Source organism: Humulus lupulus, chromosome 8 (assembly GCF_963169125.1).
Source record: "Humulus lupulus chromosome 8, drHumLupu1.1, whole genome shotgun sequence".
Lineage (NCBI taxonomy): Eukaryota > Viridiplantae > Streptophyta > Magnoliopsida > Rosales > Cannabaceae > Humulus > Humulus lupulus.
In genome coordinates, this window is record NC_084800.1 from 117,386,155 (window position 1) to 117,401,817 (window position 15,663).

The 15,663-nt window shown below is 35.7% G+C and overlaps 1 protein-coding gene across 2 annotated transcripts; it reads left to right on the plus strand.

Annotated features, from left to right (window-relative positions):
- The first annotated feature begins 6,963 nt into the window (after positions 1-6,963).
- On the plus strand, positions 6,964-9,600 carry LOC133798363 (uncharacterized). Of its 2 annotated transcripts, none has more exons than XR_009875836.1 (5): positions 6,964-7,998; positions 8,097-8,199; positions 8,869-8,980; positions 9,114-9,166; positions 9,256-9,363. XR_009875836.1 is itself a non-coding variant. In XM_062236616.1 (5 exons), exons 1-5 carry the CDS (start codon positions 7,050-7,052, stop codon positions 9,397-9,399), a joined length of 1,341 nt encoding a protein of 446 aa, XP_062092600.1. In that variant the 5' UTR covers positions 6,969-7,049; the 3' UTR covers positions 9,400-9,600. The 2 variants fall into 2 exon arrangements, 1 of the variants encoding a protein (XP_062092600.1); XM_062236616.1 differs by having other exon boundaries at positions 6,969-7,998; positions 8,097-8,179; positions 9,256-9,600.
- Positions 9,601-15,663: the final 6,063 nt, after the last annotated feature.

The window sequence follows — 15,663 nt, forward strand, 5'->3', positions numbered from 1 at the left end:
AATTTGAAAAACAGCCTTAACCACTTGGACCTGCCTTTGAACGATTTTGACCGAGTTCTGTGCATCTGTTGAACAAAAATTCAAAGCTTTTTAATTTTATATTCATTTATTTATTCAAATTAAAAGGGGTTAGTTTCACTCTTTGAACTCAATAAATAGGACCTAATACTCAGCCATTTCCTTAATTCTTCAAGCATTCTTCAGAGCCTCCAAGCTGCTAAGATTACTATAGAGAGAAACACTTGGGTTTTGGGATAAAAGATTTTTCAATCTAAGCTTTTCTAAGCACTTGGGAAGTAAGATATAATGTTATTTCAGTATCGAGGTGTAGATCAAGTCATAGTTCATCCAAAGTATTCCTATCCTTAAGTTCAGTTCTTTATGGTTCTTTAGTTTTCTTTCAGATCCTAACTCTTGTTTATGATTCTTGGTTAGGTGTTTAAGTTCCTTGAACATTAAGGTTTTCGGTAAGTTTCTACTTGGATGGTTTAGTTCTCTTTTTCATCTATTTTCTTTAGAAGCTCACAATTCTTATTGTTGGTTTTAGGAGTGTTCCAAATCCCATTCTTGTCTCCATATCCCAGTTTTTGGTAAGGAAAATAGGTTAGATTATATGTGTTTATATGTTTATGTTATGATATGTTTTATGCTATGATATGTATATGTATAAATATATTTTTTTTGTAGTCCTTAGGCATACGACTTGCTTAGATAGCAAGCCCCAAGAATTTATGTTGTAGTCGCTTGGGCATATGACTTGCTTAGATAGCAAGTCCTAAGAATTTTTATTATTTTCATGGTTTAGAGTTATGATTTACCCTACCTCGATTAGTAGACAGAGGATCTAGATGGGTTATCATATACTATAGTTGTGATCTAACCTACCTCGATTAGTAGACAGAGGACCTAGATGGTTTTATCACATATCATGTTAATGAGTTAATGGCCATTAATATTGTAGTCCTATATGATATACGTTTTTATAGTCATATGTGTTTATAGTGTATGTTTATAGTCTTATGTTTATCATTTATTATATATGTTGTTAGTACATTTTCCTTACTGGGCATTAGGCTCATTCTTTTATTTTTAGAATGATGTAGGAAAATGAACATGGAAGGTGGGGAGGATTCGCAGCAGCTTAGCATGTGTGTTGAGGATGAATGGATTGAATGGACTGCTGGAAGATCGAGGATGACATTGTTTAAAGTCTTTAAATTTATGTTTTGATGTATTTCCGCACTTAGTATTTTAAACAATTGATTTATGTTTTATGTTTTATAAACAATGGGATCCCATATCACATTTTATATTTAATACTTTACTTTGTATTTGGCACAATATTTTGGGTTTTAAATAAAGTTATGTTATTTCATATGAATGTATCTCAAAATAGTAGTTATGTCATAGTAGTTATTTAATGGCCCGAGGTCTTAGAAATAGTCGGGGCATTACACATATTGCGCATGTGACCCATGAACGACTTTGCAAGAAGTGTCTTGGTAATCGGGTCAGTCAGGTTTTGTTTCGACACTATCTTCATAACAGTCACATCACCTCGGTATACAATCTCTCTTACCAAATGGTATTTCCTTTCTATATGATTTCCTCTCTTGTGGCTTCTCGATTCTTTGGAATTAGCTACTGCTCCACTATTGTCATAGTACAGGATTAGTGGCTTATCCATATTTGGAACAACTTCCAAATCAGTGTAGAACTTCCTTAACCAAATCGCCTCCTTAGCTGCTTCACAATCCGCTATGTATTTGGCTTCCATGGTTGAATCAGCTATGCTAGATTGTTTAATGCTTATCCAGACAACAACTCCTCCAACAAGAGTGAACACTGACCCAGATGTCGACTTTCGACTGTCTTTGTCTGATTGGAAATTAGAATCAGTGTATCCAGTGGGGTTCAGCTCACCATCTGAATATACAAGCATATAATCTCTCGTTCTCCTAAGATACTTGAGAATGTGCTTTACTGCAATCCAGTGTTCCAAACCAGGATTTGATTGATAATGACTTTCAATCCCAACTGCATAATATGTCAGGCCTAGTACACAGCATAGCATACATTAGACTCCCAACTGCTGAAGCATAGGGATACTTTCTCATATCCTCTTCCTCCTGAGGTGTCTTAGGACATTATTCCTTGGAGAGAGCAATTCCATGTCTGGTCGGTAACTGACCTTTCTTGGAATTCTCCATGGTGAATCTTTCAAGCACCTTATCTACATAATTAGCCCGAGAAAGTGCCAAGAGATTGTCCTTCCTGTCCCTTAGGATTTGGATTCCCAAACATAGCTCGCCTCGTGCCAAATCTTTCATATGAACCTTTCGGCTAACCACTTCTTCACATTCGACAATGTCTCTACATTGTTCCCAATGAGCAAAATTTCATCACTATAAAGAACTAAGAAAACCACCACTTTTCCTTTGATGTATTTATATACACATGCTTCGTCAACATTCTATTTGAAGCCATATGTTTTAATTGTGTCATCAAAAGTGATATTCCAAGATCTAGATGCTTGCTTTAATCCATAAATGGATTTCAACAACTTACACACCTTTCGATATTCCTCTTTCTTTATGCACCCTTCTGGTTGTACCATATAGATACTTTCATCAAGATAGTCATTCAGGAAGGTTGTCTTGACGTCCATTTGCCATATCTCAAAATCATTGGCAACTACTATGGATAAGAGAATGCGTATGGATTTGAGCATGGCCACAAGAGAAAATGTTTCTTCATAATCAACTCCTTCTCTCTGAGTGTAACCTTTGGATACTAACCTTGCTTTGAAAGTCTCTACTTTCCCATCTACACCTCTTTTCTTCTTGTATATCCACTTACACCCTATGGGCCTGACATCTTCAGGTGGATCCACAAGCTCCCAGACAGAATTGGAATACATCGATTCTATTTCTTGGTTCATGGCTTTTTTTCATTTCTCCTTTTTAGGATCATCCATTGCCTCTTCAAAGGTCAATGGATCGTCCTTGTTTGTATCAGAAACAAGGACATGTGCCTCATGTTTGTAGTTAACAGGTGGTCTCATAATCCTCCCACTACGATGTTGCACCATGGTTTCTTTTCCAAGAATCATGGTTTCCTCAGTTTTTCGTTTATCATTTAATGATGAAGATGATTGTGATGGAATCTTATCAGTTATGAGTTCCTCCAATACTACCTTGCTTCGAGGTTTATAGTTATTGATATAGTCATGTTCAAGGAAGGTTGCATTTGTGGGAACAAATACCTTTTAATCCTTTGGACTATAAAAATAACTGCCTCTTGTCTCTAGAGCGTATAAAAAAAATGCACACTTATGACCTTGATTCAAGTTTCCCTGATTTAGGTCTAAGAACATAAGTAGAACAACCCCAAATGCGAAAATGGTGCAAACTAGGTTTATTTCCATTCCACAATTCCAGTGGCGTTTTGCTAATGGTCTTAGATGGGACTACATTCAAAATGTAAGTCGTCATTAGAAGTGCATATCCCCAGAATGAGAGAGGAAGTGAAGAGTAGCTTAACATAAACCTGACCATGTCCAACAAGGTCTTGTTTCTTCTTTCAAAAACACCATTTTGCTATGGCGTTCCTGGTGCTGTGAGTTGGGATAGAATACCATGCTCTATCAAGAAATCTTTGAATTCTAAATCCAAATATTCTCCACCTCGATCAGATCGAAGTGTCCTAAGAGTCTTACCTAACCGCTTCTTAGCCTCAGCTTTGAATTCTTGAAACTTACCAAAGGTTTCAGATTTCCTAAGCATTAATTAAGTATGACCATATCTTGAGTAATCGTCAATAAAAGTGACGAAGTACTCATACTAACCTCTTGCTTATACATTGATTGGACCACAGACATCGCTGTGTACAAGCTCCAAAGGTTCTTTGGCTCCATTGCCTTTCGCTGAGAAAGGACGTTTGATCATTTTTCCTTTTAGACAAGATTCACAAACTGAAAGAGTTCCAACTCTTAGTTCTCTCAAAAGGTCCATCTTTTGTTAACCGGTTTATCCTATCTAGACCTATATAACAAATTTTATGATGCCAAAGATATGTGTCATTCTCGTTTGAAACTTTTTGTCTTTTGTTACCTTGCGGTTTTGCTACTTTAAATAATTCTGAATTATTGAGCGTTTGTTCATTTAATGAAAGCGATAAAGTCTGAATATTCAATTGCATGTCTAAAGAAAAAATTAAGAATAATCTAATTATAACTAAAATATTCTAAAGTCATTACATGCAATAAAATTCCAAAATAACTAAAAAGAAAATGAACTAAACATTGTTCAAACAACAATAAAGTTTTCTTTTGATAAAACTAAAGAATTTTAAATAAATGGACTTTCTTCAACGCTTCTTGAACTAGACGCTATTCCCATCTTCCACTTCATGATCTTCATTAGCGATCTTCTTGAACCATTGGATTCATCCATCTACACAGAAGAATAAGAGCTCAGAATGACAAATCTCTTTTCACATAGTTATAAGAACAAATAAATCATATTTACCTTTCTTATTCTTCATAAATTCAACGATTATTTCACGCTTGGCCATTAGGATTTTATTCTTATAAAACCACTTATCATATATGTGTCCATACATAGCATGGATGGCCTCTCATATATCATATGCAAATTTAAGGCTTTGTAGAGTATTTTTGGTCTCTTTATTTACTGATTGGAGTAAATAATACCTAGCCATATGATTTATTCTGAACCACTTGACATACTCAAACTGATCAATCACTGAAGCATCTATTGGTGGTTCATCGATTGGTGGTGTTTTAACAGTGTCCATCAAATTCTCTCTTAACAATAATATATTCATATCATGTCTCCAAAATACTATATTTTCATCATTAAGTTCAACCACTATATTGCAGTCATTTTGAGACATTTTAACTGAAATAAAATACAATAATATTATCATTTGAAAAAATATCAATGTTTTTGGAAAGTAAACATGATTCATGAATGCAACAATTAAGACACATAAATTAATATTTACTTTTCCATAATAAAACTACCCAACAAATAAAATGTCACCTTAGGGTCGGTCAAGTTAAATTCAAATAGCTTATAAGACAATCTTATCTTTATAATTTCAAACTTAAAATAACTCTTTCTTTTCTCGTTTAAATATAAAGTACCGCTGGTTTAGTCAAGATGCAATCATCCACTGCAAAAACTTAATTGCATCTTTGTAAGTGTAACCCATTTTTCAGAATTCATGACTTAACTTAGGATCGATCAAGCCTAAAATACATCACTCATTCCTATCTTCGTAAGAAGCCAACCTTGGTATTAATATGTCTAGAAACCTTCCTTAGAGAGACAGAAACAAAGCCGCCTCGAGGTCCTATTCATATCTCACGGTGTTGTACTAATAATGGAGACCATAGGTCACATTGAGATGTTCACATTCTTCCACTTACTATTTTAGATTAAATGTGTTTTATTAAATTAATCAATTACTTCCAAATTAATTACTAGTTTATTAATAACCCTATGAATGTAATTGATTACAAAATACATTTATAATTATAAAAGAGTCTATTTCTATAATTAATGTGATCTAGATAATTCCCCATTACATTCATCTAACTTTACTAAAACACTTTTTACATAAAGTTGGTTATCTTAAATGCCTATAAAATCTATTGCCTTTATTATGGTGTGAGTTACTAAGTTTTTAACTAATTTAATACTTAGCATTTTACATGCAATTGGTTTCTACAAAATAATTCATATAACCAAGTAGGACAATCTTAGATAATCATGTTTCCAAAAGATGCACGATTAATGAGAAACTGTGTGGGGTTTCATGAATGACATGTAATTGACTAATGCATGATCATGTTATCAATCAAACATCAATTATCATTTATTTAAATAAATACAATAAATAAACAATGAACCGAGTACCATTAGGTAATTCTAAAATTTACAACCCTTGAACAATTAGAAATAAAATTGCAATCTAAGCCCATATAGCTTTCAAGACTCTCCAAGAACATTTCTCCTCTCCTTATGATTTCTTGCTAATATTTAGGATCTTTGTTATGCCCATCCTATTAATAAGCAGTGGTATCGATTTTCTCAGCGCGCTAACCTATTGGTGATTTTTTCTTTTTTGGGCACTTTTTATTTTCGTTCGTAAAAGTATTATTAATGGCGAGCTCTTTCTAAAGATTTTTCTGGGCGCAAAATAACATCTGGAAATGTTTCGAGGATATCTCAAGGATAAATAATGAATTTAAAAGTTTTAGGTTACTTGGATAGTAGTAATTTGATCTATTTTGACATAATTTTCTTATACTTATTTTTAAAATAATAAATAATAGTGACAGAAATATATATTTTTTTAGTTTAGAACATAATTTTTATTTTCTTAAAGATAAAAAAATAAAAAATAAATGTTACCAAACACATTTTTTATTTATTTTTTTCAAAAATAAAAAATAAAAATAGTTAACGAATACATTTTTATTTTTTAAATAAAAAAAATAAAAATATGAGTTTAAAATTTCAAAAACTAAAATTTTACCAAAAGCCACCATACTAAAGAAAAAATAAAAAATATATAAAATAATAATACATATAGTAAAAAAATAATTCTAAAAATATTATATATAAAAAACAAATAAATATAAAAAAATAAGAAAATTACTAACTAACCTTTTAATTTTTAAAAAATTAATTAAGAAAAAAAATATGGCATAAACACACATTTATATAAAAATATAAGAAAACAAAATTCATAAACAAAAAATTTTAGATTGAATTTTTAAAAATTCTCATATTTTTGTAAATTTTTTTTTTAATGTAATTTCCACTTATTATTGTTGTCGAGTAGACTAAGGGACAAGAGTCCACTTATAGTTAGCCCTGTCCAAAGTCTTGATCTATTAGCCCAAAATCTTGGCCCAATTCATAAACCCCAAAACCTGTACGTTCTTCTTGTTCCGGTTCATCAGTGAAACGCCAAAACCTAGGCTTTCAGTTCCAAGCCTCACCCATCCTCCTCCAATGACGCTCCTACTGATACCCAATTGCCGAACCATGGCGAACCCATCTCTCGTCCACCTTTTCTCCACTACTTCCTCCTCAAATCCAGTTGACCCAGATGACCAAAATGAGCAATCAAAGTCCTCCACGTCCGAGTCTTCCTTCTCTTCATACTTCAGTGACGTCAAAGCCAGTCTCAAGCAGCAGCAATCAACTTCACCGCCACTACCTCGAAATTTCATTTCCCCTCATCCCTCTCAGTTCACTACTAACTCCTCCAAAGTCAGTCCCTTAGAAGAAATCCGTAAGAATCTCTCCGAGTTCCGCCGCCGATCTGTTGTACCGCGCCCCACCGATCTCAATCAGGCACCGTCTCCTACCACTTCAAGTGGTTCCCTGAACATTTCGTTTCAGGAGTTGTACAAAAGAAATGTGCTTGGTAAGGCGGAGGGTGCCAATGTCGAACAGGTTGGCGATGGTGGAGACAGGTTATCGTTCAAGGCTATTAGTCAGAGCTTGAAACAGATAAGGTCACCTGTAAATGGTCAGCAGGATGCTAGGAATCGCAGGGACCCCATGTCGCTTTCTGCGTATAAGAACAGTTTGAGATTGAAACCAACAGATTCGCCTCAACGGACGGTGATCGGAGGCACTGACACATTTCCGGGATCGGTGTTTGCGAAGGAAATGAGGGAGAGGAAAGACGGGGATAGCTCGAAGGTGATGAAGACTGAGTTTTTTAAGAATTATAGTTGCAAAGAATTAGGGGAGAAGTTGAGGATGTTAAGGCCGGAGGCCAAGGAGGGAGGTTGGTTTTCGTTGGCGGAGTTGAATGACAGGTTGATGAAGTTGAGGGAGTTTGAAGAGAATAGGAACGAGTCTACGCCGATATTCCGTCCGTTCAAGGATTTGAGGGAGAGTTTGGCGAAGATGCAGCTATCTGACAACGAAAACACAAAGAAGAATTCCAGTAAGTAAGTAAGCTATTTTTCTGCCGTATGCTGATACTAATAATATGTCTTTTGTGTCATTTTCCATTATTCATGATATGGATTTTGTTTGTTTCAGTTGAGAGACTCGATATATTGGGTCAGTTGGGTCAAACTCCTGACTTTATGATGAAGCCTCCACAGGAACACCTGGTTGAAACGGTAAGTGTGTTTCATTCAAGGTACGGTGAGAAATAAGCTTAACAATGGTTCATGTGTATGTGGAGCTAATTTCAAACACTGTCTAATTTATTGACATGGTTTGAGTACAAATGGGAAGATCCATTTGAGGTGATTAGTAGTACGGTCCATCTTTTGAAGGCGTAGTTCCCATGTTTTATCTGAATTCAAGCAAACGAAGAACAAAATGCTTAATGTTCTCATAGAAACAAGATTTAGACTGACTCTGTTACAATCTGGAAGGCTTGAGTTAAACTAATATATGTAGTGAAAAATAGTTCGTTAGGACACTATATTTGGGAAATTCGAAACAAATTTTTGTTTTCAGGGTCTTTTATACTTTAGAATCACGGTATTTTCTCTGCATGTTTGACAAATAAAATGGAGTTTTAAATTTATTGTTCATGTCACAGTTCTTTTCTGCATCCTATTTTCTTGTAGAATTCATATATAGTTGAATGAACTTGTAAGTATACGAGGAATGTCTGTTGAATTGTTCATTCTTATTATCATATACAAGTATAATGATGTAGAGTTGGTTACATATAGTTGATAAGCATAACTTCTTGGAGGGCATGAATCTCTTTTTGCTTTAACTGTGGTAGTTTTCAGATGAAGTATGCGTTTGATCATTGAGCTGAGTTCCCTCAACTTTTGAAATATCCGTGCAGTATTTCCATCCGGATAACATGTCTTCAGCAGAAAAAATGAAACTTGAGCTTGCCCAAGTTAGAGATGAGTTTAAATTGTCGGAATCAGATTGTGGATCTGCAAGAGTTCAAGGTATAATTCTAGTTTGTTACATCTATGAAAATGAAATATGATTGTAAGAAAGTACACAACAAAATGGCAAAAGAAAAAGTGTAGCTTTTGATTCTTTGTATATTTAACTTGTTATTTTGCTTGCTCTATGCAGTGGCACAACTCACAACCAAGATCAAACATTTATCTACAACTTTACACAAAAAGGTAAAAAGGGAACTTTGAACATCATTTATGTAACACACAAATATAAATGACCAATTATATACTAATATGTTTATATATATATGGTACAGGATAAGCATTCTCGGAAAGGTCTTACAGGGATGGTGCAGAGGAGGAAGAAATTATTGAAGTATCTCAGAAGAACTGACTGGGATTCTTACTGTTTTGTACTTTCTAAACTTGGTCTCCGAGACAACCCAGATTACAAGCACTAGACAAGACTACATAACATTTTCCTCAAACGTAGTTTCTTTACAGTTACAATTTTAGATCGAGGTGGAAATGAAATTGTAGTATTTGATTATTTTTTTTGGTCTTTTCTTGAAGCAGTGATGTGTTAATCATAATGTGCTGTCAAAATATTGTTGCTGAATTTTCAAGCTGATATCAAGCAGTTAAGAGAAAGCGATTATCAATTTCTTGTTTTATTGTTGAAGCACATATCATATTTTATTAACCATGACGCCAGTAATTTTGGAAGGAAAATTTTACACTGTATCCATTATAATAATATAGTTTAATTTTTTAAGACGCCATCATAAAAAATTATCTAATGTGCACCCTCTCTTATTTTGGACAAAAATTGTCTCTCTTATTTTAGACAAAAATTGTCTCAATTAAAAATAGGGAAAATTTAACACTTCGTACATTTCTCTTTATCTCTCTCTCCTCCATCTGTCATTTACAACCATTTTCACAGCAACCTAAATAGTATTGTCAAATATACTGAAATCAGTAAAGAAATTGGAATAATAAGATTTGGAAGTTTCATTTCAAGTGAAGAAATTGTCATTTTTGGCGTTTTTGAAGAGAAAAAATCATGGGTAAGTATCATTTCATTTTATCTACTTGTGAATATGAAATGTCATGGTTAGATATTAGATTCGAACTATTCTGGTGTTGAGTGCGGTATTTTTTCTGCACATTTTGATATGTTCTTCGGATCTGAAATATGTGGGTGCCATTCGAAATCGATGGTAAATCGATGCTGAATCGATGGTATATCGATGACATTTCGATGCTAGGGCAAACATATAATTTAGATGTTATTTTCGATATAATATCGATGGTATATCGATGCTGAATCGATGTCATATATGTTGATTTGGTTCAACATCGATATGACATCGAAATGGAATCGCGTACAGATGACAACCATCAACATCGAAATATCATCAATGTGGCATCGATGTTGAACTACAATACAGATAGCGTTACATAGGCATCGATTCATCATCGATGTTGCATTGATTATACTTTATTTTTATAATTTTCTTGTTTTTTATTGTAAATTTATAGGTTCTAGAGTTAATATAATTGTTTCTTACAACGGTGTTTGGGAGCGGAAATGAGAGAAATGAAATTTCAAAGTTGGTTTGAACACTATAATACACGTACCAATTTATGTTGGTTACATAGAATTATTGGAGAAGTTGTATTCGAAGCTGAAAGTGGATAGGTCATTGTTTGACTTAAAGGTTGAAGCGTTGGTTATATACAATGATTTTAGCCTAGATCTCATTGAAATCACGGATGATGAAGGAGTTAATGCTCTTATTCTTGACAATTCGAAGTTCTTAAGACATCGGGTTCTTTTATGCATTAGTTCGATTGCAAAGAACATTGCTCTTCTTGATTCATCTCCTAGAGCGAGTGTAAATATGGAAAATCATAATCAATCCTACACGGTTGTTCCACAAATAGCTCCTGGGCCAAGTGTATGCATGGGAGGTCCTAGTCAAAATGAAACTTTTTTTCTCCTAACAAATCTCCCGCATGATGATGGATATGAGTACGAGCCTTATATCAATGACGATCCAGTTGCCCATTTTGGTGATGATGATGAAAGAGTTGAGGGGTACAGTAGTTCTAATGATAACTCTAAGGATCGGTTGTCGATGTTACCTATGGAGCAAGTAGATAACTTAAATGTAGGACCATTTTCAAGACATCAAGAAAGCCAGGGATGCAGGACTCATGGCTCAGAGAGCAATCGTCCAACTATACAAGACGTTAGAATTAGATGGTGTTCTCCGACATATACTGCTGAAGATATCCCATGCCCCTCTTATGTTATCCCCACATTATCTGGAGTGAGTTGTGTAGTAATAGAAGTTGGGAACGTTTTTGATAACAAGTTAGAGTTGAGAACTGTAATGCCCCAAATTTCCTAATAAGGTTTAGGAATTTGATTAGGAGGCCGGAGGGGCATAATTGATTTATTATGTTATTAAATGATTATATGCATGTTTATGTGAATTATATTATTATATGATGATAAACGCATGCATATGGGTCCACATTTAATTATAAGGGCATTTTGGTAATTTGGCCCATTGAGGGCATGATTGTGTTTCATGCATGTGGGTGAATTATAAATAATACCACGTTATGTGTGGATTGGTTCGAGCCATTCGGCATGAGACGATCATGGAATGCAAGTTTTTGGTCTAGTCATAACGGGATTAAGTTCGGGGTTCAGAGTGAGTCTCGGAGTAATTTGGTGATTATAACGTTGCTGGAAATTAAAGGGTAACGAGATATGAATTATTGGTATTTGAGAATATTGATAATAACGGGAATTGGAGGGTGTTAATTATAATTAACGAAATATGCGGGAAATGACGATTTTACCCTTGGGAGTTCTTAGAAGCCTTTATTTGACCTAGGGGAAAAATAGTCTTTTCACCCCTAAGATATATATTAGCCCTTTGAGTTTAGAAGGCTGTTGAATTGTAAAAAAAAAAAAACAGAGCATCATCATCCTCATCTATTTCTCTCCCGTACATGTTCCGCCTCCTTCTTCCTTTTCAATTTTTGAGCGCCAATTTGAGGATCCAAGCTAGGAGAGCAAGGCTTGAGGGCTTAGGACCTTGGTTCAACCATTGAAGGGGTCTAAATAAGGCTTGAGGTAAGATTACATTCATGAATTTAAGCTATACTCTGTTTTGTTCAAGGAAGTTTTCAGTTGAGAATTTGAGGTGTTAGTTGTGGGAATTCATGGAAGATTTTGAGTTTGATTGCTTGGGTTTTGATGAGGGTGTGATGTACATGAAGTTTAGGGGTTGAATTTGATGTTTAGGTGAAGTTTGGGATTGGTTTAGAGGCTTGGTTTTCAAGGGAGATCGCAGGGGAGAAGACAAGAAAAGTTTCTGGTCTGCTGATGGCGCCCCAGCGCTAGGCAGGGCATGTTTTGGGCTTCTTTGACTTTGGGGCAGTGCCCCAGTGCTAGTGCAATTTCTAGCAAACATATTTTTGGGGTTTTGGATGATTTTGGGGGCTCGGGGGATGGTTCCACTACCCCATTTGGGTGATTGAGAGTCCTGAGAGTGCGGGATGGATCCTGAGAGTGAGGTTTTAGATTATAAACCTTTTTATGATTTATTTTATTGATGGGATTCCATATTTGGTTATGACTAGGTGACCGCTAAAGGATCAAAGGATTGATCGTTCTCAAGGGTTGTTCTTTTACTAATTCTTGCTCGAACCAGAGGTAAGAAAATTGCACCCCATATGTGACATGCATGGTTATTCTTGATGCATGTTGGATGCTTAAATGTGGACATTGATAGCATATCGAATGCTTAACAATCTTGCTCATGTGGATATGGTTATTATTGAGGCATGCTGGATGATTAAGTGTGATGCATGTGATGCACGAGAAACATGTGATTAGGGCATGCCATGAATATTGAGTATGAGACTGATCAGAGCTTGAGTCTCTGTGTTTGTGCATGATCATAATTATGCTAGCAGCTGTTAAGTAAGCATGCTGAATGCCCTACTTTTGGATATTTGACATATGATATATATACTGGTAGCATTGCTTACTTGTGCATGGTACTGACTAATTAGTCAAAATTGGCAAATGTGTCAGTATCAACTGTGAAGCTGGGACTTATTAGTCAAGTTCGGCAGTGGTACTGGGCACTGGTCACACAGTGCTGACTCATAAGTCAGGACAGCCTTAGCGTGTTTAACGCAAGCCAATAAAGATTAGATCTAATCGACATCTGCATTAAATGACTCAGAAAAGCGTTAATGCCGGACCGACCTCAAGTTCGATGAAAACTAAAGCGCTTGTGTGACTTACCCAGTAGTCACTCATCTGTTTAAGCTAGTGACTTACCCAGCAGTCACTCATCTGTTAAGCTAGTGACTACCCATCAGTCACTTATCTGATAAAGCCATTGCAGGAAAGCCCAGGTAACGGTTTCATTACACGGCTATGGGCACCGAGCCCCATAGTGACTTGCTTGTCAGTCACTCAGTATGGTTAACAGAACCTCAAAGTGATATTCACTCATCTGTTCAGGGCTATAAGCTCTGTATGATCATTCTGATCATCATTTGCATGACTTTGGGTACTGAGCCCCGTAGTGACTTGCTTGTCAGTCACTCAGTATGGTTTACTAGAACCTCTAGTGTTAAATCACTCATCTGATTAGGATTGACTTGATAGTCATCCAATCAGGAAGGCAAGATTTCTTATCCTCGATTCCCCAACATTGTTTGAATTTATTTGCATGCTTGAATAAAGCTATGTTTGCTAGGCATGCCAGATATAATTTGATATCATGATATGATTGTTCTTGAGCATGTTGAGTTTTCTTGCTGGGCTTCGGCTCACGGGTGCTATGTGGTGCAGGTAAAGGCAAAAGAAAGCTGGACCATCCTTGAGTTGGAGAGCTTAGGTGGCGATGTGTACATATGCGGCTGCTCGACCGCTACGGCCGAGGTTTGAAAGGGAACTAGGATTAAACCCTGTTTTGCCGCTTAGATCGACTGGTTGTAAATATTTTCTTGTAATAGACATTTAAATTATATTTTTGGGATCCCAATGTATATAATAAATGTTCTAATGAAACATTATATCTTAACCAAAAAATTTAATCCCTAAACCGCTAATCATACTTAGTTACACGATTTTGGCCAAATGACTCGATTAGCGAGTTTAGCACTGTTTATAAGGCACACCGTAATGGTCCCTGGAGTTTGGGGCATTACAAGAACGAAGGCACACTTATATGCAATGAAGCAGAACTTCGATTTTGTGGTGAAGAAGTCAAGTACTGAAGTTTTGTATATCACTTGCAAGGATTGTGGGTGGAGATTGAGGGGGAAGAGAATGCCTAAATCTGATATGTTTGAGAAAACTCGTTTCACCAATAAACACACTTGCTCACTTGACCTCCAAAATAAAGGCCATCGCCAAGCTGCACCTTGGGTTATTGGTCATTGCATAAAGAAAAAATATCAGATTGGATCGAATGCGTACATGACAAACAACATAAGAGAAGACATTAAGAATGATTATGGCATTGAGTTTTCATGGAAAAGCTTGGAGATGCCGAGAGAAGGCTCTTTCTTATGTTAGAGGGATACTGGAAGCATCCTACCAGAAGTTACCATCGTACTTATTCATGCTTCAATAGAAAAATCCCAGGACATTGACAGATTTTGTCACTGAGGAGGATCGGTTCAAATATTTCTTTTTCTCACTTGGAGTTAGTAGAAGAGGATTTCGTACATGTCGTCCTGTGTTATGTTTGGACGACACTTTTTTAAAGACAAAATACGGTGGGTAGATGTTATGTGCAGTCGTGTTGAATGCAAATAACCATCTATATCCAGTTGCATTTGGTATTGTGGATAGTGAGAATCATGATTCTTGGAAGTATTTCATGTCAAAGCTAAAGAAAGCAATTGGGGAAGTTAAGGACCTAGCGTTTGTTTCTGACAGGCATGCAAGTATTACACATGCGTTAGAAACTACTTTCCTCGATGCCTATCATGGTGCTTGCTACCACCACATTAGTACGAATGTTGTTGCTAAATTCAAGACTGGTCATTGTCGTGTGTTGATGTATAATGCGGCATATGCTTTTAGAAAATTTGAGTTCCACGCTCACTTCAAAAAATCAAATCAAAAGACCCAGCTATTGCTCAATACCTAGAAGGCATGGGTTTTGATAAATGGTCCCGTGCTTACTTTCCTAGAAATAGGTATGTCATTATGAATTGTATTTTAATTTATTAAATCTTGTAAATGTACATTACTATTAAATGTTAATTTTCCTGGATACTAGGTATATTATAATGATAAGCAATTACACTGAAAGTTTCAACAATAAGACCCGGGACGCCAGGAACTTTTCGATAACTACGTTCATCAAATTTATTCGCTTTACACTGCGATCCTGGTTCTGTGATAGGAGAGAAACTAGCAAGAAGACAACTACAACTCTTGCACTAACCTATGAGAAAGATTTGGTGGATATGACTAAGAAAGATCGATTCTTGATCCCTTATGCAATAGGGAGGCATGCGTTCTATGTGTTAGATGGTGAGCTGAATGGTGAAGTCGACCTCCTAACTAAGTCATGCACATGTGGCGTGTTTCAGCTTATTGGTATCCCATGTGTTCATGCACTATCTAGATCCCTTAAGAGAGGGGTGAACTTTTATTCTCTGTGTTC

Coding starts and splice junctions, on each gene's coding strand:
- LOC133798363 (XM_062236616.1), top strand. CDS start 7,050: ATGACGCTCCTACTGATACCCAATTGCCGAACCATGGCGAACCCATCT. Junction 7,999..8,096: donor AAACACAAAGAAGAATTCCA/GTAAGTAAGTAA, acceptor TGTTTGTTTCAG/TTGAGAGACTCGATATATTG. Junction 9,167..9,255: donor CTACAACTTTACACAAAAAG/GTAAAAAGGGAA, acceptor TATATGGTACAG/GATAAGCATTCTCGGAAAGG.